Below are 17039 nucleotides of genomic sequence, written 5' to 3'. Positions count from 1 at the left end.
CAGCATGAAATACTTTGAAGGTAGACACATTGTTTTAATTTGTTCACCTTAAAAAAAAAAGAAAGGCTCAAACAAAGTAAGGCACTTAAGACAGAAATTCTTTCTCTAGTTGATATATAGATGGTCGGCTAGTTCTGCTCTTCATCCTGCACAAAGGCACCGTGTAGTCCCTACTCTGGCCTTCGGCGTCCGCGTCCAGTAGGGAAGGCACGTGGGGCTTAGTTCTCTCCTGGGCACCTCGGGAACAGTTAGCAGCGGGTCCCGGACCACGCACGGCAGAATCGGCCCGCGCGGGCTGAGACTCTGTTCGGCTCCTGGAAGAGGGAGGGCGAGGCAGAGGCATGATGCTGACCGCTCTTTGTTTTTCGGGCGAGGCCTCCCTTGGCAGGTTACCGTGCCCGCGTGAGAGGTGGGGGATCCCCAGAACCCGCTCAGGTGGCAGGTCAGAGGCTCCGGGGGCTGGTAGGAGAGCTGTCCCAGCTGCTTGAGAAAGCAGAGACAATGTGCAATTAGACAGTGACTTCTAAAACAAGCAACATCCAGCCAAATAACCAGGAGGGTGCATGTATTCGGTAATCACTTCCAAGTGGGCTGGAACAAAACACCCTGGGCATAAACCTTTTCGAAGGACTAGGATACAATGTTTGTTTACGAAAAAGCCCTGCCAGGGTGTAAAGAGTGTTTCTACCAAGGAAACTCGAGCTGTAAACACGAGCCACATCACCGTCACGGCGTTCCGGCCAATCGTTAACTGTTTTCTAAACTGGGGAGGCTTCGAAATGGCTTCGGCTGGAACAGAGGTGGTTTTTTTGTTTTGTTTTGGAATTACGGTTAATGTGATGAACTTTCACTTTCAGGTTATGATCTGAAACATGGACGACAACAGAGAGGCAGTTGGGTCCTCAGTTGCCCTTTCTCTCTCTTGTCCTGCAGAACTGACTCACTACCACTGGAGCAAATAATTATTGGCTTATAATTAAGAGAAAAAGAATGCTTTCTCATGGGATTATTGTCCTGGCATTTTCTTCTTGTGCAACTACAAACTACTAACACTCCACTGCATTACAGAAGGGCAATAAGTGTTTGTAAAGACAATGGACAATAAGCGGAAAAAAAATCCTGCCAGGCGGGTAGGGTCCTTAAAAGAGCAGAGGAAACAGAACGAAAACAGTTTCCGTTTTAATATATGTTAGGACTAAGCATACGGTAACTTTTTACAACCTAAAAGGCATTTTTCATAGACATGACCTCGCTGCATACTCACGATATAGGTTTGAAATTATCTTTATATACAAAAGAAATAATAGCTCCACAGCACCTCGTGTGCCGTGTGGCTGTTACCCCTGCTAAATTCAAATTGCACGTAAACTGAGCTGTGAGGCCAGGGGACCCACAAGAGCACGTATCGCAGAGGAGGCTGGGCGATCAGTTATGGAGTTCCAGCTTTCCCACTAATTACTGGTTCAGATCTGGGCAAATGACCTGTCCTTTCTACTGTGAAGGGCATGGGGCAGTTATTCTCTACATGTCTGCACTGTTTTAATTTGCTATTATAGGGACGCCTGGGTGGCTCAGTAGGTTCAGTGGCTGACTTCAGCTCAGGTCATGATCTCATAGTTCATGGGTTCGAGGCCCACATCAGGCCCTGTGCTGACAGCTCAAAGCCTGGAGCCTGCTTTGGATTCTGTGTCTCCCTCTCTCTCTGACCCTCCTCCGCTCACACTTTGTGTGTGTGTCTCCCTCTCAAAAATAAAGAAACATTAAAAAAATTTTTTTAAAAATAATTTGCTATTATATATTTACGTTGCTGAAACCCAATGATACTTTCCCCAGAATTCAAATGATAAAGTCAAATAAAAGAGGAGGGTAAGATGCAAAGATCTGTATGAACTGTGTGAACACTTGTCAACATAATCACTTGGAAAAGATGTGATCAGATATCCCAGCGATTCGACACGCTAATCTCAACAGCGGTGTTCTGGACTTTGCCCCAGCTAGTGCAACCTACTTGGAGTCTGAAAAGCGTTTCCATCAGACAGGGTGCGTCTGTGATATGATGCGTGTTCTTTCGAAGAAGCGTAGTAAGGCACATTCCCACACGTCGGCTGTAAGAAAGGAGGAGGCACGTTTTTCCACAGCCTCTGATCAGCCTCGAGTCTTGGCGTGGAGGGCGGTTTGTGACTCCCTTCCCCAACGGTGGGGCACGAGTCTAGAGTGGGCATCTCAGGGGCACAAGGGACGTGGGCACTGTCCTCGGACGCATCGTCACTGTCAGGCTGTAGCAAGCACTTTGTGGAAAGAGAGGGCATGGACAGAAGGCTCAGGGCGCTCGCTGGAGGGAAGATGGGTGGGCTGCCGGCCCCCTCGGCCGCAGATGGTGGCCTTGTCGAAGGACTTACACCGCCTCGGGACTTGGGGGCCCACTGGAAGATTCCCTCGCGTTTCTTCTTCTCTTCTTTGGGTAGCGGTTCCTCGGCAGCCTGTACTTTATTGAGCTCTCTGATGTCCAGCCCCAGAGCCACGGCCGCCAGCAGCATGGTGCAGCCGTACAGAGCAGATTCCGTCTTCTTTCTCTGGGGAGATCTGCTCAGGCCATTCGTAGGGGTCACCTGAGGTGTGACAGCAGCGGGGTTCGCAAAGAGTCCCTCCTCCCAGTCTCCAGGTTCCACTGGATTCTCTCTCTGGCCATCTTTCCAAAGAGGTAGATCAACCTGGACTTGAGTAGGTGGTTTTATTTGCTTTGGTTTTCTGTGTTCCGATCCGTCTGGAGCAAGTTTTGGCTCTTCAGAAACACCTAGGTAAAGATATAAAGATATGGGTTAGGTACAATTTGCAGTAAAAATTATTTAAAAGTTTTTTTAACGGTTATTTATTATTGAAAGACACAAAGAGACAGAGCATGAGCACGGGAAGGGTAGAGAGAAGGGGAGACACAGACTCTGAAGCAGGCTCCAGGCTGTCAGCACAGCCTCGAACTCACAAACTGCGAGATCATGACGACCTGAGCCAAAATCAGATGCTTAACCGACTGAGCCACCCAGGTGCCCCTATAGTAAAAATTATTTAAACAATACTATAAAGTAAAGCTAAAATAGAATAAATATTCTAAGTCCAAGCACATGTAATGGGTAATAATTTATCGATTCACAGTTTTGAAAACAGGAGTGGGGGATGCTAATGACAAGTGAAATTCATTGATTTAAAAGTATACTGAGCAGGGTGCCTGGGTGACTCGGTCAGTTAAGGGTTCTGCCTTCGGCTATGGTCATGATCTCATGGTTCGTGAGTTCGAGCCCTGTGTCAATCTCTGTGCTGACAATTTGGGGCCTGGAGCCTATTTCAGATTCTGTGTCTCCCTCTCTCTCTCTCTGCCCCTCCCCTGCTCATGTTCTCTCTCTCAAAAATAAAATGTTAAAAAAAAGGACACTGAAAATTTCCTAATGTATGTTCACGTGTACCTTTCCTGATCAGTAAAACATACTCTTTCCCCTGAAGTGGTCATGAACTTATACTGGTCCATCATAATCTTCCCTTCTTATGAGTAATGACAAGTATCTGTAGTTCCCAGACCAAGGTAAATATCTACATAAGATCAAAATGTCCTTTTAGGATTCATGTAGCCATTGGATAGATGGTGAATGTGGGCTGTGTTCAAGGCATTGGGTGTGGTGAACCAAACTGACCAATTCTGTGACATTCCAGTTTGGGAGTGAAGCAGAACAGAAATATTGTGGGCATCAAATGTAGATAAGGAAGGATTTCAGATAAGAGCTATGAATAAACAGGAATGGGTAACGGGACACAGGGATGGGGTGAGATGCTACTTCAGCACAGGTGGGCAGCAAAAGCTTTCAGGAAACATCTGAGCTGAGACACAAATGCCCAGAAGGACAGGACCACACAGAGGGGCGGCCGGTGGGTGGCGCCTGCAAGTGGGACAGACAGGGGTAGGCCTTCGGCTCATTGACGTTTCGCGTGAGCTTCAAGAGGTCACTTAATGGAGACTGACTGGAGTCAGCCAACTAGATCCTTATATTTTCTCCCACAGTCCTTTGGAGGATTATTAAGAGGGTCAGAACATTCTATAAATAAATAAATAGATCAGTAAATAAATAAAAGGATTAAGGGGGAAAGAAGAAAGACGTCTCTGATGAATCTGTTTAGTCACAAATAATAAAAATATACTGGGGGAAAAAAGTGTTACTACTAATTGTTCTTCCTTAGTCCTCAAACTGTATTTGACAATAAATCATAATGTATAGTAAGAGGAGAATCTGTTGTTCTTATAGCAAGAGTAACGGGTAGTGAGTGATAAGGTGCTTATAAAATTAAGCACAGCACAGATAATAAATTCAAGAAATTTACCATCATGTTCTGCGGCAACATCTTTAACTTGACCACAGTATCAAAGGACAGTCTTAGATGGTTGGGTATAAAGACCGATGTTCTTTTCTTTAGTGATAACAAAGCCCTGAAGGTTTTCCAACATTTTTTGCATCTCTTAAACTTTTTAATATCTGAATTTTGAATAGGCATACTGAATACTGAAAATAATTATGATTCACTTCAGTTAAGTAGAGGCTGCAATGAGATTCTCTCTACGTGGTACTTTCCCCCAGATAACCTGCTTGGTAAGATTTGAAGAGGTGGAGATACAGGCGGGAGACTGACCCTTAATCTCAACAGAATTTCAGGAGGTCTGTATTTTCATATTTACTATCTCCTACATGAAATTAATTGGACTCTACAGAATCAATTAGGAGACCTATTTCTTCTGGTAAAGAACACAAGTTAAATTTCCAGTAAACAATGTGGAGCCAAATTACTTTTCACCAAAAAGAGTTATAAGACAGGGGCGCCTGGGTGGCTTAGTTGGTTAAGCATCCAACTTCGGCTCAGGTCATGATCTCGTGGATCGTGGGTTCGAGCCCCGCATCAGGCTCTGTGCTGACAGCTAGCTCAGAGCCTGGAGTCTGTTTCAGATTCTGTATCTCCCTCTCTCTCTGACCCTCCCCTTCTCACGCTGTGTGTGTGTGTCTCTCTCTCTCTCTCTTTCTCAGAAATAAATAAAACATTAAAAAAATAAAAAAAAACTAAAAGACTTACAGGACAGAAAATAAGTTCTGAGTTTAAGTAAAGGTATACATAAGCAATGTTACTACTTGCTAACCTTCCCTATGCTACTTGAACAACCACATGGAACTACTAAAGCGAAGCTTCTAGAACATTCAGACGCGAAGTCTACCTCAAACAAATTCCATTTCCGGAAGCACATTTACCTGGCTGGTCCACAAATAATGAAGCCAGTGGCATGGTCTTCTGATTCCTTAGTAAGAGAGTTGACCAAGGACTGTTGCCGTCTGAGAGGGGTCTTATTCTAAAAGAGAATATTACAGAAACGTGTAATACACAAATTAGGTGTTGACAGACCTATGCCAACAACAGTTTTAAGTAGGAAACAGAGCACATTTTCAGTGCTTTGAAGGGCTAACAAAGTATGAATAAAACCCTGAAACGGGACGGAGGGTACAGGGGGAAGTTTTTTTAACTGTTTAACTAAATAGTAACTAATTTATTAGGATAAACTCATCCAGGAACTTGAATTAGTATTTGGGTAGCTCTGTATTTGTCACGGCATACTCTGAAGTAACCCAGGAATCACACACATACCTTTCTTTGCACTCCGTTCTTTCTTTCATTTGAACTGAATTTGGTCCCCAGGTACAACCTTTCTTCTTGAAACTCCTTTTCACATCTTCAAATTCTTCTTGTCGACAGACCGTGTTCCTCCCCCAAGTTTTATTGCTTTCGTCCGAGGTCACTAGGTGGAGAGCGTCACTCGGTCACCAATTAAAAACACTTCAGCGAATCAAACGAGTTGTACAACTACCTTACACGAAGCATGTCAGCAGTGGAGAAACATGAAAATGGTGGAGAAAGTATGTCTTTCAGCCCACTGACTGCAAACTTCTTTCTCTTACCATAAAATTAGCAAAAAAAAAAAAAAAGAAAGAAAGAAAAAGAAAAAGTGAAATGAATTAAAGAAAAGATAGGCTGAACATAGAGAAAGAAAGTATATATTTTTAAATTGCAATTTAATCCAATTTTCATCAATCATCGCTGCTTTGCTTGGCCACCCCAACGGCTTGGCTACGGTTGCCTTTAAAGTCTCAGACTGTTTTTTTTTTTCTTTAAAATTTTTTTTAAGGTTTATTCATTTTTGAGAGAGAGAGAGAGAGAGAGAGAGCATGAGCAGGGGAGGGATAGAGAGAGAGGGAGACACAGAACCTGAAGCAGGCTCCAGGCTCTGAGCTGTCAGCACAGAGCCTGACGTGGGGCTCGAGCTCATGAACCATGAGATCCTGACCTGAGCCAAAGTTGGACACTTAACCCTGAGCCACCCAGAAGCCCCAAAATCTCAGACTGTTTAACAGTTGCCCTGTTTTCCTTTTCTACACGGCCTCACAGGGAGGTCTGTAGTCACATTCAATATCCACATTTTGCTGATGGACCTCTATGCTATCCCTCTAGCCTTGAAGTGCACTTGCAATTGATTTGGAAATCACTGGGGAAAAGGCTACTGTTACTATACACTTAGAAAAGCAATTCTGTAAGATGTTTGAAAGCACAATTGAAAGCATTGTGAGCTATCTACAGAGTTGAATATTCAATGGCCATAAAAAAATGAGGTTCAGGGGCGCCTGGGTGGCTCAGTCGGTTGAGCTTCTGACTCTTGATTTTGGCTCAGGTCATGATCCCAGGGTCGTGGGGTCAAACCCCATGTTGGGCTCTGGGATGAGCATGAAGCCTGCTTAAGATTCTCTCTCTCTCTTTTTCTCTCTCTCCTCTTCTGCCCCTCTCCCCCACTCACGCTCTCTCTCTATAAAAAAATGAGGTTCAGATAAAGTTAATATATAATGTATTATATAGAACCCATTTTATTAAAAAGCATGCATGTGTATATAAACACATATTATACAGAGAAATTAATAAACATAGGTATCGAACTTTTATTTTATGCTCTCTATATAAATATATAGGTTTATAAATATATAAATACATATATATGTGTGATTTTTTTTTAAGTAGTTTTCATGGGCAACATGGAACTCTACATGGGGCTTGAACTCACAACCCTGAGATGAAGACCTGACTTGAGCTCAAGAGTCGGATTCTTAACAGACTGAACGCCCGTAAGGTATCAAACTTACTGCAGTGTTTACATTTGAGGGAGATGACTGCTTATGGAAAGAGGAAAATTTAAATTCTTTATAATCATTTTTTACAATTGGCAGCACTATGGGTGATGCTTGATTTGTTCTGTGTGTGTCAATGTTTTACACATTTAAACATTTACTATCTCTATGGACACAGGTGTTCGTATATGTGTATGTGACAATCTTGAACAAGTTGTTCACTCTTCTCACGAAGGGTCTCCCGGCAGAGTCTGAGGACCTTGGGTGGGGGGTCCTTCCGGCCATGGGAGCAGCAGGTAGAGAGGACTGTGGGTTCCCAGATTACTACAGGGGACTCGCTCTCAGCTGCACAATTCCCCAGCCTGTGGGCCAGTGTTAGCAACGACCTTAAGGCTTAAGTGCCCTCATCTTCCTCCTCTCTGTCTTGATTGGCTCTGTTGTGTCTTCTGTGTCACCATTTACTGAACATTTACCATCCTAGGAGGCTGGGAAGGGTAGGGTGAAGAGTCCACACTCTTGGAGACTGAACTCAGTGGCATAGCATCATAGCCATTGAGTTAGGTCAGGTTTCCTAAACTCCCTATGCCTCAGTGGGGGAATCACAATGGTGTCTACTTACTGAGGTTGTTTTGAGCCTTCAATGGGCTAACACACAGAAACAGCTCAGAACGGTGCTGGGCACAGTAAGTGCTCAGTGGAGGTTAAGTGCTACTACAGTAGTGCTAGGTGCTGGGTCACAGGGTCTCTGCCCATGCGGACAGAGTTTATGGTATGCTATTTCTGCCTCTACTAACCCATCATAGACTAGTCATCCTACATTTAGCTAGCAGAACTTTCTTGGCTTTTGTTAAGCTTACTGATAAGTAGGACATGGAGGAATGAGGGCAGGTTACTGACGTTTTCAGCTTGGATCAACCAACTCTTTGGAAAAGTAAGTGCTCTAAATTTACTATTATGATACTCAGTTATTGAAAAACATGCCAAGAATGTACAATGGCCTACTACTGGACTCACTTTTGAAAAAAGTCAATAGTTTTATTTAATTCCACTAAACTTTGATTTAAGGTCTAACTGAAAGCCCTATGTGTGCAAAGGTGCAAAGGTGCCAGACAAATTAGCTATATGTCTTTTTTTTCTCCCACCAGGCTGAACACTTTCTAAAACCAAAATACTACATAATATTTTGAAGTATTAGGTTGGTCAATTCAGACCAAATGTTGTCGAGACCAGAAAAGGACATTACTAGATAACTATGTGCCAATATCGCTGATGAATATAGACTTAAAAATTCTGAATAAAACACTAGCAAATAAAATTCAGCAGTACATTAAAAGGATCATTCGCCATGATCAACTGGGATTTATCCCTGGGATGCAAGGCTGTTTCAACATATGCAAATCAATCAATGTGATACATCACATTAACACAATGAAAGAAAAGAATCTTATAGTCATCTCAGTGGACACAGAAAAAGCATTTGACAAAAGTCAATATCCATTCATACTGAAAAGTCTTAACAAATTAGGAATAAGAAGGAATATATCTCAACCCGACAAAGACCACATATGATGAGCTGCCCTTAACATCATACTATATGATGAAAAGTTTAAAGCTTTTCCTCTAAGATCAGGAACAAGGGTGCCTACTCTCACCACTCCTATTTAACATAGTAGTAGAGTCCTAGCTAGAGCAATAAGGCAAGAAAAAGAAATAAAGAGTATCAAAATTAGAAAGGAAGAAGTAAAATTCTATTTGCAGATGAGACAAAATTATATATAGAAAATCCTAGAGATTATTGCACAAAAACAGACACTCAGATCAATGAAACAGAATAGAAAACCCAGAAATGAACCCACAAATGTATGGCCAACTAATCGTTGACAAAGCAGGAAAGAATATCCAGTGGAATAAAGACAGTCTCTTCAGCAAGTGGTGCTGGGAAAATTGGACAGTGACATGCAGAAAAATGAACCGGGATCACTTTCTTACACCATACACAAAAATAAACTCAAAGTGGATGAAAGACAGGAAGCCATTAAAACTGTTGAGGACAAAGCAGGCAAAAATCTCTTTGATCTTGTCTGTAGCAACTTCTTATTTAACACGTCTTCAGAGGCAAGGGAAACAAAAGCAAAAATGAACTGTTGGGACCTCATCAAGATAAAAAGCTTCTGCACAGCAAAGGAAACAATTGGCAAAACTTTAAAAGGAAACCAACAGAATGGGAGAAGACATTTGCAAATGACACTCAGATAAAGGGTTGGTATCCAAAATCTATAAAGAACTTAACAAACTCAACACCCAAAAAACCAAATAATGCCATGAAGAAATAGGCAAAAGATTTGAATAGACACTTTTCCAAAGAAGACATCCAGATGGCCAAGCGACACATGAAAAAATGCTCAGCATCACTCATCATCAGGGAAATACAAATCAAAACCACAATGAGATACCACCTCACACCTGTCAGAATGGCTAACAATAACAACACAGGCAATAACAGATGTTGGCGAAGATGCGGAGAAAGAGGAAGTCCTTTGCACTGCTGGGAATGCAAACTGGTGCAGCCACTATACTGTGTAAAACAGTATAAAGGATCCTCAAAAATTAAAAACAGAACTACCCTATGATCCAGCAATTCCACTTCTAGGAATATATCCAAAGGAGATGAAAACACTAACTTGAAAAGATACCTGCACCCCCACATTCACAGCAGCATTATTTACAACAGCCTAAGCATGGAAACAACCCAAGTGTCCATCGAGAGATGAATGGGTAAAGAAGAGGTGGTGTCTATATACAATGGAATGTTTCTTAGCCATAAAAAAGAGCGCGATCTTGCCATTTGCAACAACACGGATGGACCTAGAAATACTACATGATCTCACTTATATGTGGAATCCAAAAAAAAAAAAATCATAGAAAAGGAGATCAGACTTTTAACCAGAGGTGGAGGGTGGAGGAAGGGGGAGTTAGAGGCAGGTGATCAACAGGCATAAACTTTGATTGATAAGATAAATAAGTACTAAGGATGTAATGTGCATGCTGACTATAGCTACCACTGCCATATGATGTAAAGAAAAGCTATTTACAGAGTAAATCCTAAGAGTTCTCATCACAAGGAAAAACATTTTTTACCTTTTCCTTTTTGTCTTTCTTTTCTTTTTATTGTATCTATTGGAGACAACGGATGCTAGCTAACCCTACTGAGGTAATCAGTTCACAATATATGTAAGTCAAACCATCACACTGTAATGCCTTGAACTTATACAGTGATGTCAGTTATTCCTCAATAAAATTGGAAAAAAAAACAAACAGAACTACCATATGATCCAGCAATTGCACTTCGGGGTATTTAGCTGAAGAAAACAAAAACACTAACTTGAAAATATCCATGTTTTCATGAACCCCTATGTTCACGGCAGCATTATTTACAATAGCCAAGATGTGAAAACAACCTAAGTGTCCATCAACAAATGAATGGATAAAGAAGATGTGGTATATCTACACCATGGGATATTATTCAGCCAGAGAAAAGAAAGAAATCTTGCCATTTGCAATAACACAGATGGGCCTTGAGGGCGCTGTGCTAAGGGAGATAAGTTAGACAGACAAATATTGTATGTCTTATTTATATGTGGAATCAAATTAAAAAAAAAAAAAAAAAGGACTCATAAATACAAAGAACAGATTGGTGTTGCCAGAGGCAGGGGATGGGCAGAATGGGTAAAGGGGGTCACAAGACACAAACTTCCAGGTATAAAATAAATACGTCCCAAGGGTGTCACGTAGAGCATGGGCCTACAGTTAATAATAGTGTATTGTGTATTTGAAAGTTGCCAAGAGAGTCAATCTTAAGAGGTCTCATCATACAAAAATATAAAAAATAAAAATAAATTTTGTAACCCTATATGGTGGGTGACCAATGTTAGTTAGCTAGACTTATTGCGGTGATCATTCTACAAAACATTTGACCCTTGAACAACATCAGTTTGAACTGTGCGGGTCTGCTCACCTGCGGATTTTTTTTTGTAAATACAGTACAATCTCATAAAGGTATGATTTTTAGTAACTTTTTTTTTTTTTAGCTTACTTTATCTTTTTTTTTTCTCTTCTTTTTTTCCCCAGAACACTGACCTGATTACCTCTGGTCACCGGCATGCTTAAACAGTCAAATTTAGTCCTTCCGTAGATGTAAATTCTATACCTCCCGACCTTTTCATCTCTTTTTCTCAGGAGTAATTAGACTACATAGTTTCTCTGGATAACACCAGCATCCTTCTCTCACCTAACCAACCATACTCAACCCTTTAACTCTTTGAAAAAAGCTTCTTATCCCTTCTGCCTGTTCATTCTATTTAGCTTACTTTATCTTAAGAATACCATATATGATATAATACATGTAACCTGCAAAATATGTGTTCCTTGACTCTTTATGTGATCAGTAAGACATCTAGTCAACAGTAGTCTATCAGCAAAGTTTCTGGGGAGTCAAAAGTTGTATGTGGATTTCCAACTGCACTGCGTGGTGGGTGGGTATTCAGTGGCCCTGACCCTTGTGTTGTTTAAGGATCAACTGTATATACAAATATTGAATAATCATGTTGTATACCTGAACCTAATATAATGTTACATGTCAGTTACATCTCAATAAAAAAATAATTAGACTAAGAAATATCAGACCAAATTTTGTTTTCTGAACGGTTGTGACACCTGTGAATATCACATGTTAGTTACAAGGAACTATATATACTACACCTCTGGCTGGCTGGAATCTGAGTCAATTAATGAAGAACCCCCCACATGAGCCCCTGGGCTGGAGGAGGCTTACACTGTATTGCTCGGAGCCGAGGGATCACCGTAGGGCTACTAGGCGGACTGGAACTATTGCTGTTCAAACTCCTCCGTTTGTCCAAGTTGGGAGAGGCCTGCACGGTGATTTTATGCTGGAAATCTGTCGGACATGGAAACAAGTGAGAATTGAGGATTTAAGTTCCATTCAGGCCACTTTCGTCAGCCCAAAGCAATAAAAGCAAAAATTGCCCAAGGGTAAGACGGAAGTATCTCTGGCTTTGCTTCTTGGTTTCCTCCTTCTCTTCCATTCAGGGTTCAAGTCAATAAATAATGACTCAGAGCCTATGATATGTTAGGTACAGTCAGACACATACTCCCAGAACAATGAGACACTGGGTACTTGTAGAATTGCACCATCTTCTAGGGAGGAGGGTTACCTTCGTGTAGCCGGACATAATTATAAACAAAATTGGAAGAGGAGACGCCTTGGACTTAAATGAGCCCTGGTTCTGTCACTAACAAACTATGGACCTCAGACCAGTGAAGGAACCTCTCTGAACTGGTCTCCTCAGCTGTTAGAAACAACCAATACTGCACAGATTGCTATGGCGATTAAAACAGAAAATGCAGGTTATGGAGGGTTCAGGACAAAATATTCCCCTTAACCTTCACAACTGTCTACTCTTCATCAGACCTAGCAAAAAAATACTCTGATCTGTTTCTATGGGGTCTTCATTTCCTTACGGAGGCTCCCCTGTTGTATAAAACTTACGGTAAATAATTGTTATGCTTTTTTTCCCTCCCTGTTAATCTGTCCTTAACAGTTTGATTTTCAGATCCAGCCAGGGACCCTAACAGGGTCAGGGAATACTCCTCAGCCCTGCCCCAGTTAAAAGCACTTTGTGGTCAACATACCCTACAAATCATAGTTAATCTGACCTAACCATAATATGGGCAGCTGTCACGAAGAGGGTATGTCAATAATATGGGAATATACAGAAAAAGGAGTAATATTACCGGAGGAAAGCGGAGGGTGTCTGGGAAAACGCTGTCAAGTGTAAGAAAGTTATCAAAACCTTAGACCCAGGTAAGAGAAATTACTGGGTGTTCTTTCGGAGTGCACGGCTGAGCTTAACCTTTGACTTTCTATTGACTGGGCTAATTTTTACAACTCAGTAGGGGCAGAGGGTAACTTGCCGATTCTGTCTGGTGGAGATACAATTTTTGTCTGGTATGAAAGACGACCCTAAAGGTTATGGTTACTGCCGTTCTGGGCACTAACCGCGTTTGTATTTAACCTAGTGATTTAACCCTAATGTTCCCTTACTAAATTGCTGGGAAATACTTAACTCCTCAAATTCTTGTGGAAACCAAGTGTAACTGGTTCTCCAGTTATTAATGAGTTGAATAAAAATCTTTGACATATGTCCATTTCATATTTACAAGAGAGATATCATTTTCCTTTCTGAAAAGTATACTTTATGCTTTAAAGAACTTTAAAGAACCACCCGGTGTTTGAAATGAGGGGGAGCTGGAATTTGGTAGCCCAGACACCCAGCCTATCGTTCATACCAGATGCCTGCAAATTTTTAATACTGTCTCCTCCCTCACCCTCCATATCCAATTAAATACAAAATATCTTGTAAATTTGGGGTTATAGATTCCTGTCAGAGCTATCGTTGAGAAATGTATATTCTGGCTTCTGCAAATAGCAAACTCCACGTTGGAATCCCAGCTTACCACTTCCCAGCCACGTGAATTTTCAGGAGGGGACCGGCCCTCCTGAGGTCTCAGGATCTCCATATGCAAAAATAGATAATAAATAATGATTCTTTGTAGGATAGCTATGAAGAGTTAAATACAACCAAGTACAGAAAATACTTAGGTCGGGGCTCATACTTGATAGATACATATTAGTGATTCTTTTTGTTCTCTCAGTCTCCACCACATCCATCATTCCATGCTGAACCTGCCACAGTTTTTCTTGATCTTCCTGCACCTCTCTCCTGGGCCTCTCTCTTCTAGCTCACAGCAGTCAGATGCATTTTAAAAATGTACACCAGACCATGTCATTCCTCTGCTGAAAACGGTTCAAAGACTTTGCATTAATTTTTTTTTTTGAGAGAGAGACAGAGACAGAGCATGAGCAGGGGAGGGGCAGAGGAAGGGAGACACAGAATCCGAAGCAGGTTCCAGGCTCTGAGCTGTCAGCACAGAGCTTGATGCGGGGCTCAAACTCACTAGCCATGAGATCACGACCTGAGCTGGGGTCGGTGCTTAAGTGACTGAACCACCCAGGTGCCCTGCATCAATTCTTAGGTTGCAGAAATCAGGATGGTAACACATTCAGGGTTCTTTGTGCCTCTAGTCTCATCTTGCCCTGTTTTCCCTGGTCTGAACCAGGGTCTGGCAAACTTTTTCCATAAAGTGCCACACAGGAAATATTTTAGGCACTGTGGGCCATATGGCCTCAAATCTGCTGACTTAGTGAGAAATCCATCATACGACAGACATAAATGTGTTCCCATACAACTTTATTTATGGAAGTGGCAATTTAAAAATTCATATAATGTTCATGTGCAATGAAATATTGTTCTTCTAATTCAAGTATTTAAAAGTGCGAGAAGCACTCTTAGCTCGTGAGCTGCACAGAACAGGTGGCAGCCTAGATTTGTCCCCTGGTGTGCAGTTTGCTGAGCCCGGGACAAATCACATGGGTCTTTTTTAATTCCTGGGGGGAACCAAGCCTTCTTTGTACGTGCTTTCTTCCTTCTCCCTCTGAATTTGATCAAGTCTTATTTCAAGTCTCAATCTAAAATGTTTAAATCGAGCGCCTGGTGGGCACCTGGGTGGTTCAGTCAGTTTAAGGGTCTGACTTCGGCTCAGGTCATGATCTTGCGGCCCGTGAGTTTGAGCCCTGCGTCAGGCTCTGTGCTGACAGCTCAGAGCCTGGAGCCTGCAACAGATTCTGTGTCTCCCTCTCTCTCTGCCCTTCCTCCCCTTCTCTCAAAAATGAACATTAAAAAAAATTAAAATTTTTGTGACTCATTTATTTTTTATTTTTATTGTTTAAGAGAGAGAGCACACACCTGGAGCAAAAGAGGGGCAGAGGAAGAGAGGGGGAGGGGGAGAGGGGGAGAGGAAGAGCGAGAGAGAGAGAACCTTAAGCAGGTTCCGTGCGAGGGGCTTGACCTCATGACCCTGGGATTGTGACCCGAGTCAAAATCAAGAGTCAGACACTCAACCACCTGATCCAAGTCTGGTGCCCTCAAGTCTCAATTTAGATGTTACTTATTTAGGATGACTTCCTTGATCTCCGTAGAGCGGGTGACATCTGTCCACTAATCACTGTCATATGACTTTTCCTTCATAGCAGTTAATAATTTTAGCACGTGAAGAAGTATTTAATTATTAGCTTAAGGTTCACTCCCCTCCCAATACAGTGTCAGCTCTATACTGGCAGGGGCCGTATAGACTCGATCACAGTCCTAGCCCAATGCAGGCTGGTGAAACGTCTCACCCATAAAAGGTACTTAGTAAATCTCTGCCGAATCAATATTTTATCTGTTCAAGTTTATACAGAACATAAGGGCAGAGATCATGTTTATTTTTTCATAACCCCTACTACTTGATCATGTATTTGTTGAAGGAGAAAACGGTGTAAGGTTTTACGACAGAATCAAACTGGTGCTTACTTACAGTTAATCGCTGAGAAATACACAGCTGGGTGGGGGGTGGTTTGGCAAAGACAAAACAAGTGGAAACAGAGTACCAAGTGGGAGGCTTCCTCCATCTACCAAGATCTGACCAGGCAGAGTGCAGTTTGAGTAAAGAGCGGATGGGAGAGAACAGTTTAGCAGGTGACTGATTGGACTTGGTGGGGGGGGAGGGAGGTGGAGGAAGGGTAAGAGAGATATTCTTACCCGTACGTATGAAAGAGTTTATTTTAGACTGAAGTGCTTTATCAAGGTTCAACTAACCCCATGATACGTCATAACAGAGCAGAAGGTGGGTGTGTTCTTGTAAACCAAGTGGAATACGTGATGACCAGGTGACCAGCAGAGAACATTTGCAAGGCCAGAGTAGCAAATGTACCAGACTGGATTTTAACAATACCTAAGATTTGGAGAGCTTCTGATCTCCTGAAAAAGTCTTAATAATTCCTCTCTCACACACACACAAAGAGATCAAGACCTGAGCCAAAGTCAGACGCTTAACCAACTAAGCCACCCAGGCACCCCTTATATGTTCTAAATATATAGCTTTGGTTTGACATAAACATAACGCAGAGCACAAGATATCAAGTGGTCATCATAGAAACATATCTACCACGATCACTCTAAAACTCCAACAAATTCCAAGAATTCATAAAATACACTTTAGAAACTCTTAGATGATGTTGTCTCATGTTGTAAGCATCCACCCTTGTTTGGTTCGTGCCCATAAAGGACGGCCAGCAGGAAGAACTACGTTGGAGTTTTCTGGTGGTAAATCATCCTTGCTATAAACAATCATAAGATTAAAAGTTATCCTCAGTGACTCTGAAGGACAAAATTACGGTGAGAGAATTTTTCACATTTAATGACAAGTTTTTGAAAGAGGCAGAGGCACAGATGTTAAAGGCCGGTTTGTAGGAGTCTCCAATATGTTTCTGAGAAAAATGTTAAGCTACACAGAAGGAAAAGCTCCTGCAAAAGGGGTCCAAATAAATTGGCATGCTGAAAAGAAAGTGCCACCGCCACTGGATCTGCAGTCTAGCAGATGTTTTTCTTCCTTAACAGTGTACATTAAATAGTAGTAACATTTGGGAACTCAAAGAATTTTCTAGAAGACAATAACTTCCTTGGAAGTGCAAATAATTGCTTTCTCTTCTATAGTAAGCAAAATTCCTGAAGGAGATAAATAAGTATTGTTATAGTTATCATTCTTCTCTTTGGATACGTATCCCCCTTCTTTGGGACATTGTGCAAGTAAACTGTGTGTGTGTGGTAAGGGGATGGTAAAGAGTTGGGGGATTCTAAAGAGAGTTTCCGCAATGGTAACAGTGTG

The 17039-nt window shown here is 41.9% G+C and overlaps 1 protein-coding gene across 2 annotated transcripts in view; it reads right to left on the bottom strand.

Annotated features, from left to right (window-relative positions):
• Positions 1-6: 6 nt before the first annotated feature.
• Positions 7-17039, bottom strand: part of MAP3K21 (mitogen-activated protein kinase kinase kinase 21) — a 51374-nt gene continuing 34341 nt past the window's right edge. Inside the window, exons 6-10 of one of the 2 annotated variants that reach the window (XM_077751680.1) lie at positions 12028-12150; positions 5671-5821; positions 5280-5377; positions 2009-2794; positions 7-483 (exon numbers count right to left, since the gene is read on the bottom strand). In XM_077751680.1, coding sequence (XP_077607806.1) covers positions 86-483; positions 2009-2794; positions 5280-5377; positions 5671-5821; positions 12028-12150 — 1556 coding nt within the window. In that variant the 3' untranslated portion in view covers positions 7-85. The remainder of the gene's footprint in view (positions 484-2008; positions 2795-5279; positions 5378-5670; positions 5822-12027; positions 12151-17039) is intronic. The other variant, XM_077751681.1, reaches the window with a different exon arrangement.

The sequence above is a fragment of the Crocuta crocuta genome, unplaced genomic scaffold (assembly GCF_008692635.1).
Source record: "Crocuta crocuta isolate KB4526 unplaced genomic scaffold, BGI_CrCroc_1.0 scaffold59, whole genome shotgun sequence".
In the NCBI taxonomy this organism is placed as follows: Eukaryota; Metazoa; Chordata; class Mammalia; order Carnivora; family Hyaenidae; genus Crocuta; species Crocuta crocuta.
The sequence above is the reverse complement of the archived record's forward strand: the minus strand, read 5'-3'. Positions and strand labels throughout refer to the sequence as shown.